Source organism: Corylus avellana, chromosome ca8 (assembly GCF_901000735.1).
Source record: "Corylus avellana chromosome ca8, CavTom2PMs-1.0".
NCBI classification, from domain to species: Eukaryota; Viridiplantae; Streptophyta; class Magnoliopsida; order Fagales; family Betulaceae; genus Corylus; species Corylus avellana.
The window spans coordinates 4,807,794-4,823,641 of NC_081548.1; the positions used below are offsets into that span (position 1 = coordinate 4,807,794).

At 34.0% G+C, this 15,848-nt stretch overlaps 2 protein-coding genes across 2 annotated transcripts in view; both read left to right on the top strand.

Moving 5' to 3' along the window:
- The first annotated feature begins 1,368 nt into the window (after positions 1–1,368).
- On the top strand, positions 1,369–9,096 carry LOC132189185 (pleiotropic drug resistance protein 1-like). Its single transcript, XM_059603780.1, has 24 exons — positions 1,369–1,706; positions 1,838–1,958; positions 2,065–2,153; positions 2,241–2,325; positions 2,416–2,575; positions 2,675–2,751; positions 2,850–2,903; positions 3,005–3,095; positions 3,195–3,496; positions 3,614–3,895; positions 4,033–4,349; positions 4,436–4,596; positions 4,702–4,805; positions 4,928–5,084; positions 5,162–5,278; positions 5,364–5,518; positions 5,633–5,965; positions 6,540–6,830; positions 6,912–6,995; positions 7,081–7,214; positions 7,444–7,671; positions 7,763–7,934; positions 8,499–8,753; positions 8,839–9,096. Exons 1-24 carry the CDS (start codon positions 1,369–1,371, stop codon positions 9,094–9,096), a joined length of 4,365 nt encoding a protein of 1,454 aa, XP_059459763.1.
- Positions 9,097–15,542: 6,446 nt separating this feature from the next.
- Positions 15,543–15,848, top strand: part of LOC132190733 (pleiotropic drug resistance protein 1-like) — a 9,587-nt gene continuing 9,281 nt past the window's right edge. The window contains exon 1 of the mRNA XM_059605785.1: positions 15,543–15,797. Coding sequence (XP_059461768.1) covers positions 15,543–15,797 — 255 coding nt within the window. The remainder of the gene's footprint in view (positions 15,798–15,848) is intronic.

Sequence of the window (15,848 nt, forward strand, 5' to 3'; positions counted from 1 at the left end):
AAATGAGTTGGCGGATTAATCGGGTTGATGCAAACCCGAAATGTGAACCCGTTTTACCAGGCCTAGCTCAAACTATAGCTCCACTCTTTTAGGATAAATATGTGAAATATGTGGAAGACATAAAATTATAAAGTTTAGAGCATCTAAAAGACTTGTAATAGCTTCTTCTTTTTTTCTTTTTTTTTTCTTTTTTTTTTTCTCAATTAGTGTAGTTAATCTAAAAATTTTGCCATGGTGAACTTTCATAACACATTATACAATTGGAGTTATATTGAAAAACTAGTAATTAAAATAAAAAAAATGTGTATTTTGAGTAGCTTAAATAGCCACTATTATTGGAGAAGCTCTTAAGATTGTTATTTTTTTTACTCATTTTAAAAAATACATACAAGGCAAAATTTGAAATTTGACGTGACACCATATTAGTCATTAAACAATCTAATTTGTTGTGATTGACGTGTATTACGGCCATGCAGTGAACATGATCCCCTATAATATCAAACAAAGTATAGATTCTTAAATTACAGAATTTCGGCCAATTTTTTACATTGAAACGTTTGAAAAATGTCATAAATTAAAATTGTGTCAGGTTACGTACAATTGAGAATTGAATATATTTTCATCAGGTTTTTACTCTCTGTGTTATAAAAAAAGCTTTGAGTAAAAAACTATCTTTAGAGGGAAGTTATTTATATACGCCTCGATAATATGCCACAATTTTAATACGTGTAAAAATAATTCAATAATCTGTAATTTGAAAAGCCACACTTTTTTAAATTATAGAGAATTTTAATCCGTCAAGCTGACTACTAAGTCAGTATGTAAGTCTCTGACTTATGTAAGTCTCAATGATATTTGAACAGTTCTTCCTGTTGCTTTTACTTGTAACAAAAGATTTTCTATTGTAGTGAGAATATTGTACCAGAGGTCTACGGAAAAATTGCTCGATTTCTCGGAAGTATCATGATCATATAATAAAAAGGGTTACAATGAACAGATTGTATCCGTTGGGCAAATCAATAAATTTATAAAAAAACATTACAAGTATTAAGCACTTTTTATACTATGATGTCGGCCAAGCTACTTCCTGCTTTCAATAACATCAACCCCATTTGTGTACTCCTAAAGCCATGTGATTTTCTCTCTCTCTCTCTCTCTCTCTCTCTCTCTCTCTATATATATATATATATATATATATATATTACACTCCGGCATCATACTTCTGAAGAACAGAGGAAGACCGACCCCATTTTAGAAACTGAGCAGCTTGAGCACGAAGATCCATGCAGTCTAGTTTTCTTGCATGAAAGTGAGAGAAAACTCTCTGGGTTTTGTTTATTATATTGAAAAACTGCAGCAGCTGATCAAATGGAGGGTGACGATGTATTTAGAGTAAGTAGTGCACGGCTAAGCAGTGCACGGCTAAGCAGCTCAAACATCTGGAGGAGCAGCGCCATGGAAGTTTTCTCGAGGTCTTCGGTAGAAGACAACGACGAAGAAGCTTTGAAATGGGCTGCTCTGGAGAAACTGCCCACCTATATGCGTATAAGGAGAGGTATACTCACTGAAGCAGAGGGTCAAGCCAGAGAGATTGATATAAAGAATCTTGGGGTGCTTGAGAGGAAGAATTTGTTGGAGCGGCTTTTGAAAATTGCAGATGAAGATAACGAGAACTTCTTGTTGAAGCTCAAGGACCGCATCGAACGGTAAAACCCACCATTTTGCTTGAATTTGAAAGCTTGTCTTTGTCATTGTGTGTGTTTATATTGTGTTTGAAGCAAGTTCGGAATGTGTTTGAGCCGGGTTTTTCTCTGTATTTTTCCAACTTGAAACGCAGTGTTGGGCTTGATATTCCGACAATTGAAGTCCGGTTCGAGCATTTATGTGTAGAAGCAGAAGCTTATGTTGGAAGCAGGGGATTACCCACAATATTCAACTTTTGTGTTAATCTGTTAGAGGTATATATGTGATGGCTCATCTTTTAGATCATACAATAATGGGTATATAATAATATCTTAAAAAAATTTGTCTTTGAATTTAAATTATCTGTGTCTCTCTGTGTAGGGGTTCCTGAGTTATCTTCATATTCTTCCAAATCGAAAGAAACCATTACCAATTCTTCATGATGTTTGTGGAATCATCAAGCCTAGAAGGTTAATTAGTAGACACAAACTTATTAAAATGTTCATGATAGACTCTTCAACTGTCCATTTCTCAATCAGCTGATCCGGATTCTGCAGAATGGCATTGCTTTTAGGCCCCCCAGGCTCTGGAAAGACCACATTGCTATTGGCTCTGGCGGGAAAACTTGGGAAAGAGCTGAAAGTAAGAAAATTAGATTCCAAGCTGTTCACTGCATAGTTGGGGTGGTGTTTCACTTTATCATGATTTCATAAAAGAGCTTTTGAATTCCAGTCCTCAGGGAGAGTCACGTACAATGGATATGGAATGGAACATTTTGTACCGCAGAGGACTTCAGCATATATAAGTCAACATGATGTTCATATAGGAGAAATGACTGTGAGAGAAACGCTAGCTTTTTCCGCAAGATGTCAAGGGGTCGGGCAACGTTATGGTCAGTTGAAAATTAAACACCATGAACATTCACATATTAAAGTCATCCTCAAGAATGTAGAGTTTTTTTATTAAATTTTTCACATGGAAAATTTTGCAGAGATGTTGGCAGAATTATCGAGGAGAGAGAAGGCGGCAAACATTAAGCCAGATCCTGATCTTGACATCTATATGAAGGTGAGTTAGCAGCTGGAGGAGAGAAAGCTTTAGGAAAACTCCTGTTATTTCTCCTTTGAATTTTTGTACAGCTGTAAAAGTTGTTTCTAAAAATACAGGCTGCATCACTAGAAGGGCAGGAAACCAGTGTTGTAACAGATTATATACTCAAGGTACAAACTTAAAGCCATCTGATTCTAAAAGGATGTATTATAAATAAAAATACAACAATATGGGGTATATAATTTCTGTTCTTGGTTTTGAAATTTTGAAGATTCTTGGACTTGAAGTCTGTGCTGATACCTTAGTGGGGGATGAAATGCTACGAGGTATATCTGGGGGACAAAGGAAGCGAGTCACAACAGGTAAAGCATAGAACAACATTGCCACACTCTATTTGCCTTTTGACTTCCAAAGGCCTCACTTGAGTTGATTCTTTGAAATTTATGGCCAACAAAATATAGGGGAAATGCTGGTCGGGCCAGCAAAAGCACTTTTCATGGATGAGATCTCCACTGGTCTGGACAGTTCAACAACATTTCAGATAGTAAACTCACTCAGACAATCCATCCACATTCTCAATGGAACAGCAGTTATCTCTCTCCTCCAGCCAGCTCCAGAAACTTATGACCTATTTGATGACATAATTCTCCTCTCAGATGGGCAAATTGTGTATCAGGGTCCTCGCGAAAATGTGCTCGAGTTCTTTGAATACATGGGCTTTAAATGTCCAGAGAGAAAGGGAGTTGCTGACTTCTTACAAGAAGTAATTAATTCACATTTTGACTCACAATATCCTTCTTGTACCTCAATTCGTTTTTCAAAAGAGATTGGACTTTTTCTTATTGTTATTATTATTATTTTTTATAAAATATTGTGATAGGTGACGTCGAGGAAAGATCAAGAGCAGTACTGGGCAAATAAAGACGAACCTTATAGTTTTGTTTCAGTCAAGGAATTTGCTGAAGCGTTTCAGTCATTTCACATTGGTCGAAGACTAGGTGATGAGCTTGCTACACCTTTTGACAAGTCCAAAGGCCATCCTGCTGCTTTAACAACCAGAAAGTATGGAGTTAGCATGAAGGAACTACTCAAAGCTTGTGTATCTAGAGAATTTTTGCTTATGAAGAGGAATTCATTTGTCTACATTTTCAAGATGTTCCAAGTAAGTAGTATCCGAGCATTTAACTGTCTGTTGGGTTAACGTTCCATAAATGCAAGCAGAAATTTTTTTGGAGTAACATTGAGCTTCTCATCTAAGTTCAGCAAATTCTAACTTCTTTTTTTATATTTTATTTTCAGCTAATTCTATTGGCTTTTATAACAATGACATTATTTTTACGAACCGAGCTGCACCGGGATACAACTGCAGATGGTGGGATTTATATGGGTGCTATGTTCTTTACAATCATCATAATAATGTTTAATGGATTCTCGGAGCTTGCTATGACCATCATGAAACTTCCTGTCTTCTATAAGCAGAGGGACCTCCTCTTCTATCCTTCTTGGGCATACTGTCTACCAACATGGATACTTAAGATCCCAATAACCTTCCTTGAAGTTGCCGTTTGGGTAGTCATGACTTATTATGTCATAGGATTTGATCCCAACATTGAACGGTGAGAGCAAAAAGAATTCATTATAAACATTTCAATTCAAATTTAAGTTCAAGATTTTAATGTGCGTCGTTCTTCATATATGGCAGGTTTTTCAAACACTTTCTTTTACTCCTATGTATTAACCAGATGGCATCTGGACTGTTCCGATTGATGGGGGCATTAGGGAGAAATATCATTGTTGCGAACACATTCGGGTCTTTCGCTTTACTTGCAGTTCTTGTTTTAGGTGGATTTGTTTTATCACGAGGTGAAAAAAATGATACAATTTACTCTTTATGTAATAAATCTTCTTTACTTCTTGGTTCTTTTTTACAGAAGCTGATGATTAAAAAACTATGTTCTTTTGCATCAGATAATATACAGAAATGGTGGGTGTGGGGTTACTGGATCTCTCCAATGATGTATGCACAGAACGCTATAGCTGTCAATGAATTTCTTGGAAAAAGTTGGAGACATGTAAGCATCACTTCTTTGAATTCTAACAAAACAGACACATATTATGAGTAAAAGAACTGGGAAAATTAATGATATTGATCAATACTAGCTAATAAGTATATATGTGGAAATACGTGTCATAGGTTCCTTCTAATTCAACAGAGCCATTGGGAGTTTTAGTCCTGGAGTCTCGAGGGGTATTCACAGGAGCACATTGGTATTGGATTGGAGTTGGAGCATTAATTGGATACATTTTGCTTTTCAATTTCCTATTCACGTTGGCCCTCAAATATCTTGATCGTAAGTACCCTACTCATACGAGTTTGAGTTTTCATAATTGGACATAATGTTCTGATAATTAGACTACTTTGCTGCAGCATTTGGGAAGCCTCAGGCCGTATTATCCAAAGAGGCCTTGGCTGAGAAAGAAGCTAACAGAAGTGGTCCAAGTAGAGAGTTCATTGAGTTACCATCAAGAGAAAAGAGCTTTTCTGGTGGGTCATCAAGCTCTCAGATTCACATTTATATTTCTTCTCATTGGATTCTAGCTATAACATATTCACAACGATGACAATGCAGATAGAGGGAATGAAAGTCGAAGAAGTGTATCATCCAGGACCTTGTCTGCAAGAGTGGGCAGCATTAATGACGCTAAACGCCGGGGCATGGTTCTTCCTTTTGAACCCCTTTCTATCACATTTGATGAAATCAGATATGCTATAGACATGCCACAGGTATCTATCATATTAAGAATTTTTGTTTTTCATTATTAATGAGAATATTTCAGCTAATTCCTGGTGTTGATTAATGTATCTGCATCCTAAATTTGTTATCACGGTTGCTTGCAGGAAATGAAAGCTCAGGGAGTTCCTGAGGATCGGCTGGAACTCTTGAAGGGTGTGAGTGGTGCTTTTAGGCCAGGAGTCCTCACTGCTCTAATGGGTGTGAGTGGTGCAGGCAAGACTACTCTATTGGATGTGTTGGCGGGAAGGAAAACTGGTGGATATATTGAGGGAAGCATCACTATATCTGGGTATTCCAAAAGGCAAGAAACATTTGCCCGCATATCAGGATACTGCGAGCAAACTGACATCCACTCTCCTCATGTGACAGTCTATGAGTCTTTGGTTTATTCTGCATGGCTTCGGTTACCACCTGAGGTTGACTTCGCAACCAGAAAGGTATAGTTTTGACCTTACGATTTATTTTGATTCTATTAGAATATCGGTTAAATGATTAAATTTATCGTTTGTTATCGGTTTAAGACTTCAGAACAAGGGATAATTTATTTTAGTATTGGGAGTTTAGATCCATACGTGAAAGAAAGACATAGAAATTCATGAGCTTTCATTCGATAGGCATCCTAAAGCAAGGTTGCTCATTTTAATTGAATGAACTTTTAACATTCATGCGTCGTATTTGTTAAATTACCAGTTATCCCAAAAGCTTAAGCTGATAGAAAGAGGTAAATTTAATCACTTGTAATCATTACTTTAACACTCTCCCTCACGTGTGGGCTCAAACTCCCTTTTAATAGTTGATACCTAATATGTGAAATATTTAATTTAAAATGGGGAATGATTTGACGAAGTCAAAGTTCGATTCCATAACTTTTAACTTTGATACCATGTTAAATTATCAGTTATGCCAAAAGCTTCAATTGATAGGAAGAGGTAAATTTAATCACTTATAAATATTACTTTAACAGTATTCAGGCTTATTCGGTTACTAATAAATGTGATTGATGGGTTGCAGATGTTCATTGAGGAAGTTATGGAGTTGGTGGAGCTGAACTCACTAAGAGAAGCCCTTGTTGGATTGCCCGGCGTGAATGGTCTATCGACGGAGCAGCGCAAAAGGCTGACAATCGCAGTTGAGCTTGTTGCCAACCCATCTATTATATTCATGGATGAACCGACCTCTGGTCTTGATGCCAGGGCAGCAGCAATAGTGATGAGAACAGTGAGGAACACAGTAGACACAGGTAGAACTGTGGTGTGCACCATCCACCAGCCCAGCATTGATATATTTGATGCTTTTGATGAGGTGAGATACCTTACCAATTGTTAATTGGAAATTTGTGTTAATTTTAACACAAGAACTTAAAACTTCAATATTGTGTTGCAGTTATTTCTCTTGAAACGGGGTGGTGAAGAGATATATGTAGGTCCATTAGGCCGCCATTCTTCCCATTTGATCAACTACTTTGAGGTTAGGCTAATAAATCCATGATGGTATAAATTTTTCCCTTGTTTGCCACTGTGTTACTAACATAGGTGAGTTGTTTTCATCAAAGGGAATTGATGGAGTTCCTAAGATTAAGGATAAATACAATCCTGCTACTTGGATGTTGGAGTTTACTTCAGCAGCACAAGAAGTAGCTCTTGGGGTGAACTTTACTGACATATACAAGAACTCAGAAATTTATAGGTACGATTACAATGGTGATCTATACTTGCCTTGGAGACTGATATCATTATTTTTCTTTCTGAGCTATATAATTATTATTATTTTTTAGAAGGAAGATATTACCAAACATTGAGACTTTGAAATGCCCTTTGAATTTAAAGGGAAAATACCGAAGTTCTCTAAGAAATTGCCACTGTTTAGTGTAATCTTCTGTTCTATAGTAACTAATACTGCATGGTGATTGATTCAGGAGAAACAAGGCCTTGATCAACGAATTAAGTACACCTCCGCTAGGTTCAAAAGACTTGTACTTCCCTACACAATACTCACAGCCTTTCTTTACCCAATGTATGGCTTGCCTATGGAAACAACATTTGTCATATTGGCGGAACCCACCATACACTGCAGTCAGACTCCTATTCACAACTTTCACAGCTTTAATGTTTGGGACAATATTCTGGGATATTGGCTCCAAAAGGTACAAAAAATTAAAAACCAAAACATGTTATGTGAAAATGGCATTCCAATTACTTAGCCCTTAACTTGATAAATTTTTCTTGGGAATGCAGGCGAAACCGACAAGATCTTTTTAATGCAATGGGTTCCATGTATGCTGCCGTGCTCTTCCTTGGGGTACAAAATGCCTCATCGGTGCAGCCAGTTGTGGCCATTGAGAGAACAGTCTTTTACAGAGAAAGAGCAGCTGGAATGTATTCTGCTTTGCCATATGCCTTTGGACAGGTACATTACTTGGTCTATGAAGTTCATTAAGGTTGCCTTTCTATGGAGAAGTCCTTCGTAGCTCTAGTATTTAATTAGTTCAGATTTTGGGATTTTTGAGTTGATTGAAATGTGTAATGGATGGGGCATACCATTTCGGTTGGGATTAATTCCCAAGATTTTTTTTTTTTTTTTTTTTTTAACTAAAAAATTGCAGAATGCGGAATTATGTAAAACAAAGTGTTAAAGTATTAAAAGAATGATTAAATTTACTATTTTTTTATAAACTTAAGCTTTTAGAATAAATTGTGAATTAATATTGTATCAAAGCCAGAAGTCTTGAGTTCGAACCCTGACTCTATGTATTGAGCCTCACTTATCAATGGAGATTTTGAGTCTACTCGTTATGATAAGTGTTAAAGTATTGATTAAATTTACTCTTTCTTATGAGCTTAAGCTTTTAGAATAAGTGGTGATTTAACACAAAATTAGTTTGCGTACTTTCACTTGCTAGATAAATGGAAACTCTTGAGTTTAGTAAATTCCATCACCTTGGTTCCTCACCAAATTCCATTTGTTCTGCAGGTTGTTATTGAGCTTCCTTACATTTTTGTTCAGACCCTAATCTATGGGTTCATAGTGTATGCCATGATTGGGTTTGATTGGACAGTGAGCAAATTCTTTTGGTATATCTTCTTCATGTACTTCACCCTATTATACTTCACTTTCTATGGCATGATGGCTGTGGCTGTTACTCCAAACCACAACATTGCTGCTATAGTTTCCTCAGCCTTCTATGGAATCTGGAATCTTTTCTCAGGATTTGTCATTCCCAGAACAGTAAGTTTCAATCCCTATGCATGTTTTGCTGCACTATACAAACTCAAACCATAACTTATAAGGGACTAAATTTGCCTTGTGACAGAGGATGCCAATTTGGTGGAGATGGTACTATTGGGCTTGTCCTGTCTCTTGGACCTTGTATGGAATGATTGCTTCACAATTTGGAGACATTGATGACAAATTTGATTCTGGTGAGACTGTGGAAGATTTTTTGATGAGTTATTTTGGGTATAGAAATGACTTTGTGGGTGTTGTTGCAATTGTGATAGTTGGAATTTCAGTGTTCTTTGGATTCACCTTTGCCTATTCAATCAAGGCATTTAACTTCCAAAAAAGATGAGATGTTATACATGTAAATACAAATTAAGGAAATTCCCTCATTGTAAGTTTTGGTTTTACTATGCTTGAATTCAAAGCTGCTGCAAGAAATGTGCATAGATAGTCTTGTGAGGGCCATGCCTGATAATGGACAAAGTTTTTTTTTTTTTTTTTTTTACAATTAATTCCTCAAATTCAGCTTATTAAATTGACATTTGTCCTTAGAGCGTGTGATTATCACATATAATTACATGCTCTAAGGACATATGTCAGTTTAATAAGCTGAATTTGAGGAATTAATTGTAAAAGTCTTTCCATGTGTCACTATTGACGTCTTCTTTTTATCTTCTTCTTCTTTTTGGTTTTTTGTTTTTTTAACCATTAGAAGCATATATCTTGCAACAAGTACAAATATTTTCTTTTACAAAAATAACTTTCTAAGTAAAATGAAAATGATTTGTAGGTATGATATGGACAAAAAAGTTGATGGTTTCTGCCAAAAGGCATGTTCATTATGTTCATGCATTTGGTAGGTTACCAGAAAACAAAGCTTTAAGACTTTCAATTTATTAGTGATGTTTGCTGAGGGCCTCTTCAGGAATTGGTGGAAGGTCATGGAAGGCCATTAGAGTGAGATTCCAGAACACTAAGATAGGGTTGTTGATATATTGACTTAATGAGATTCAAGAACACTAAGATAGTCTTGTTCTTCACACTCATTTTACGCTAGATGACGTGTCATATTTTACGTGATTTTCTATGTCAGCAACTTAAAATACATGACGTCAGCCGATGTAAAATATGCATGAAGAATAGCATTGCTCTATTATAAATTTTTAATAGAGCAATATTTCATCGAAACTATATTACAGGACTATCTGTAATATATCTTTTGTTGGACATAAAAGCACAGCTAGTAACATAAAAGCACATTATGTATTGGACAGCTAAACACACACACACACAAATAATATATATATACATATATATTACAGAATGTTTCATTCAATGGAAGCCTTTTCAAGCTAATTTTACAACATCATATTTTCGTAAGTACTTATTTTCATTATGTATATTCTTGAATTTATAGTTCCAATTGAAGTATCTTCAACATTTCATATTCATATTTATGTTTATATCTTTGTGTATCCATCTAGATATTCTGTTCATATTCAGCCTAGAATCTTATCTGCAGTCTCTGTTTAAATTCATCATTATGTCTTTAATTCTTCCGCTTATGTCAACTTGTTTTGCAAGTCCCCTATTGCTATCAGAGCCATTAGATCTGTTCATCTTGATGTCCATTCATATATTTGTTAACTCCAGAAAACAGAATTGTAAAACAAGTATATTTTCAAATGTTATCTTTAGCAAAATCTTTAAGTTATATGTGATGTACGCTTTGTGCCGTCAATGTGCCATCAGCGCAGTTAGGCCGGGTAGGCTTATAAGTCGGGAGGACACACAGTAGGACACACAAATAGCTATTCCAGAACACTTAAAGACCAGTTAAAGAGAAGCATTCGAAAGTAGAAAGTTTGCAATTTTGTTGTCTTGTTCTTAACATATATTTTGAATGATGTCTAGGTTGTTTAGATCCACTTCTTCTGTGAGCTCTAGATCTAGTTTATCTTCTTTACCTGATATAGTTAATGAAGAAGAATATAACATTCCTGAAGCAAATATAGATTCACATGATTGGAACATACCCAAGGTCCCAACTAAAGAAATTTATAAATCAAGTTTTCCACCCTTGTCTTTTAGCAATGATTACAGCGTAAAAACAATTGAACAAGTCTATGCTTTAAATAAACATCATGATACATGCCAATTACTTTCTAAAGAAGTAATTAAAAAACTCAGAGAAAAGAAAATGAATTTCCTTCACATAGGAATAATTCAAGTTGTTGTAAAACCCCTAGTCCATCTAGGAATTAATGCCTCTGTACTTTTGTGTTTGAGAGATGCAAGACATAAAGATTACAGTACCAGCCTATTAGGAGTCGTTGAATCTAGTCTTCATAAAGGACCAATTCATTTTGACTGTTTCCCTGACTTCACCTTAAGTTTAAGTGATCCACAAATTTTAAAAGCTTTAACTTTGAACATTAAAACAGCAGGTTATGATATGTTAGAAGGAAGCCAACCTTTAGCATTAATTTATAGATTTTATTACAAGTCAATGAAAACAAATCTTAATGTGCATGCTCTTGTCAAAAGTCCCAAAGATAAAACTTTACTAATACAGACACATTCTTGTCATGCAAATGTTAGATTACCAAAATCAGTAGTATGGTCTGAAGTAGAACTCCAATCGGAATGGCTTTTAGAAAATGAAAACATTCCAGCAAAAACAGAAAATACAGCATTTGATCTAAATTGTTTACAACAATACTTAGATGGTACTGTTAGATTAAGTTTTGATAGACCAAGAATCAACAAACCACCCTTCATGATAAAAGAAACAGCTTTCCAAGATACACCAACAAGCCATAGAAATCCACAAGATTTTCCAACAAGCCATAGAAATTCTGCCTCTTCCTCCGTTAATATTGAACCTTTAAGAAGAGATAAAAATCTAAAGTTAAAAGGAAAGATAGAATCTGTAATAAGTTCCCCATGTTATACAGCGAATCAAGAAAATTTTGAAGAAGAAGGACCAAATTCCCCAACACAAACAGATATAGAAGAACCTCATTTACACCAACAATTAATGACTATAAGTAAATCATTTACTTTAGACCTCCAACCCTTAATAAAAAACTATAATTCTACCAAGAATACAGAAAAAGAGAAAAATATAAGTTAAAATATACAAAAGAACAAAAAATAAAAATCTTTGCAGAATGGGAAAAATTTATGAATGAACATAAGTTACATATAAAATTCTTTGACTTTATAAAAATTTATGAAAATAAAAAATTAAACATGTTAACCACCCAGTGAGAAAAAGAAGATAAAACAATAATAGAAGCAAGTCACCCTCCAAAAGAACCGATCTTTGTAAACTTTAAATGATCAAAAATTTTAGCCTCCCCTTTTAAAACTTCCAAAGATGACGAAATAAAAAAGATCATGGAACAAAACAATTACACAAACCCAAGCTTTATAACCATAGGAAAACAATTAGACCGAATAGAAAACAGAATTACACCCCTAACTAAAACTCAAACTGGAAAGAAAAAACCCCATTACGAACAACCCCTCTAAAAAATTTCACAACCCAAAACGTTATACTTAAAGGATAAAGACGAAATCTGTCTTGAAAAGGTCAATAATATGCTAAAACAACTTGAAAATGTCAAAAGTGACGCTCTACAACAACTTGAAAATATCAAAAGGGAAACCTCGCCCTCTAAAACTATCCAAGTCATTAGAAAAGACAAACAAATAATCACATATGAAACAACAAGTGAAACACAAAGTTCAGAATCTAAACAAACTACAGATCAAGAAATACAACAAATTGAACAACAATTTAGTGAATTCCAAGTTAATAGAATGATTAGACCAACGCCTAACACCCCCAATTGGTACTCTAGACCTACACCACCAGCCATTCAATATGAAGGACGAAATGTTTTTAACCAATTCTCAGTCTCTACTGACAAGATTTATGAATGGAATATTGATGGTTTGTCTGAACAAGAAATTTTAAATAAACTACAACACATGTCAATGGTTACTAATAATTACCTTACAAATTCAGAAAAAACTAATGCAGAAATTGTAGACATTTTAACATCAGGATTTACGGGAACATTAAAAGCTTGGTGGGAAAAATACCTAACTGAAGCAAATCGTAGTGAAATAAAATATGCAGTTCAAAAAGATGAAGAAGGAATCTCAATTTATGATGAAGCACATAACAGAGGAATCCCCGATGGAATTAATGTTTTAATTTACACCATAATGAAACATTTTATAGGAATCCCTAGTAATGTTACATCCAGAATTCATGACCAACTAAGTAACCTTAGGTGTCCAACCTTAAGTGATTTTAGATGGTATAAAGATGTTTTTATGTCAAGAGTAATGTTAAGAGATAACTGTAAAAATGCCTTTTGGAAAGAGAAATTTATCAATGGTTTACCCAACATATTTGCCCATAAAATTCGTGAAGAATTAAGTAATAAAACTAAAATTATAGAATATGATAATCTCACCTACAGAGACATCATAAGTACAATAAGTAAAATATGATTAAAAATGTGTATAGATATGAAGATAAATAAAAACTTAAACAAAGAAAAAAGAGAAGCAAAATATGAAATGAGAAATTTTTGTGAACAATATGGCTTACCCCCTATACCACCCTCTAGAAGAAAACATAAGGATAAATACGCAAAAACTAGAAAACCCTACAAAAAAGGTTATAGAAAAAAAAAAAACTTCGAACCAAATGAATATTACAAGAAAAATAAAACAGCAAAATATTACAAAAAACCAAAAGACGAAAAATATGATAAAAAGAAAGTAAAATGGTTCAAATGTGGAAAAACAGGACATTACAAAAATGAGTGCAAAGTAAAAGATAAAATCAACCAATTAAAAATTTCCAACAAAGAAAAAGAAGATTTGTATAAAATCTTAGAACTCAGAAATTCAGATTCTAGTGACAATGAAGATGAATTTTTAACACCTCAACAGATTATGAATGAAGTCAAAATTCTAGTAATTCAGAAATAGAACTAGGTTGCAAAGATTCATGTGGTAAAACAAAACTTAAGATAAATGTACTAACTAAACATGAAGAAATGCTAATTGATTTGATAGAAGGAATAGAAGACCTAGAAACTAAAGCCAAATACCTTAAAAAATTCAAGAGTAATTTAATAAAAAATGAAGCAAAAAATGGACCAACAAAAATTACAGAACCACAAATTGGTATTGATAAAATCCTCAACAAATTTAAATCAAAACAAAGGGAAGTAACCCTCCAAGACTTACAGCATGAAGTCAACTAAATCAAAATAGAAATAAAAGATTTAAAAACCAAAAACAAAGAATTGGAACAAGAAGTAATGATTTTAAAGATTAATAAAAGATTTTCTGAACAGAATCAATCCGAAAGTGAACAAGAATCAGAAGACGAAAAATTTACAAAATCTTCAACCAAAAGTTTAATCTTCAAAGAAACTACGGATGAGAAATACTTAAACATAATTGATAGAATCCTTTTCCAAAAATGGAACTCTAGAGTAACAATAATTATTAATGGTGAATTCGAATTTGAAGTTATAGCTTTGATAGATTTAGGTGCAGATTTAAATTGTATTCAAGAAGGAATGGTACCTACTAAATATTATTCAAAAACTACAGAACATTTATCATCAGCCAATGGTAGTGAAATGCAGATAGATTACAAGTTACCTAAAGCACATGTCTGTCAAGATCATGTTTGTTTTAAAACTTCATTTGTCTTAATAAAAAACATGCTTGATTCAAAAGTCATATTAGAGAATCCCTTTTTATGTCTTTTGTATCCTTTTACTACATATCACAAAGGAATTACCACAAAAGTCTTAGGAGAGAAAGTAAAATTTAAATTCTTCAAAAAACCCCATACTAAAGATCTCAATATGTTAAAAGAAGTTTCAATTTTTAAAACAATTAACATTTTACAGAATAAGAGCAAGCATTTGAACCCCCTAAAAAAAGAAATTAAAAATAAAAGAATCGAAGAACAACTATCAAGTGACATTCTTTTACAGAAAATTGAAAGATTTAAAGAAAAAATACAAAATGAAGTTTGTTCTGATCTCCACAATGCGTTTTGGCATAGGAAAAAAGATATTGTAAAACTCCCTTATGTAAAAGATTTCAGTGAAAGAAATATTCCTACTAAAGCTAGACCCATCCAAATGAATTAAGATTTAATGGAACTTTGTAAAATTGAAATTAAAGAATTGCTTAACAAGGGAATAATTAGAAAAAGCAAGTCCCCTTGGTCTTGTTCAGCCTTTAACGTACAGAAAAATGCAGAATTAGAAAGAGAAGCTCCAAGATTAGTAATTAACTACAAACCACTTAATGGAGTCTTACAGTGGATAAGATATCCAATTCTAAACAAAAAGGACCTGATAAACAGAATAGGTCAAGCCAATGTTTTTCAAAATTTGATATGAAGAGTGGATTTGGCAGATCTAAATCCATGAACAAGATAGATACAAAACAGCATTTGTTACACCATTTGGCCACTATGAATGGAATGTCATGCCCTTTGGGTTAAAAAATGCCCCAAGTGAATTTCAAAACATCATGAATGAAATCTTTGACCCTATAGCACATTTCTCAATTGTTTATATAGATGATGTCCTCATATTTTCAAAGTCAATTGATGAACACTGGAAACATCTTCATTCGTTTCTTAGTATCATCAAAGTTAGTGGTTTAGTTGTTTCAGCTACAAAAATCAATTTGTTTCAAACAAAAACCAGATTTCTAGGATTCAACATCAGTCAAGGAATGGTTAAACCCATTGACAAGGCCATTCAATTTGCAGACAAATTTCCTGGTACCATCCTTGATAAAAATCAGCTTCAGAGGTTCCTAGGATCTTTAAATTATGTTGCTGAATTTTATCAAAATCTTAGAAAACATTGTAAACCATCGTATGATCATCTTAAAAGCAACCCTCCACCTTGGACAGATCTTCATACTTCAATTGTCCAAGAAGTCAAAAAATATGTCAAAACTTTGCCCTATCTTGGCATTCCTGACGTAAAAGCTTTCAAAATTGTAGAAACAGACGCCTCCAACATTAGATATGGG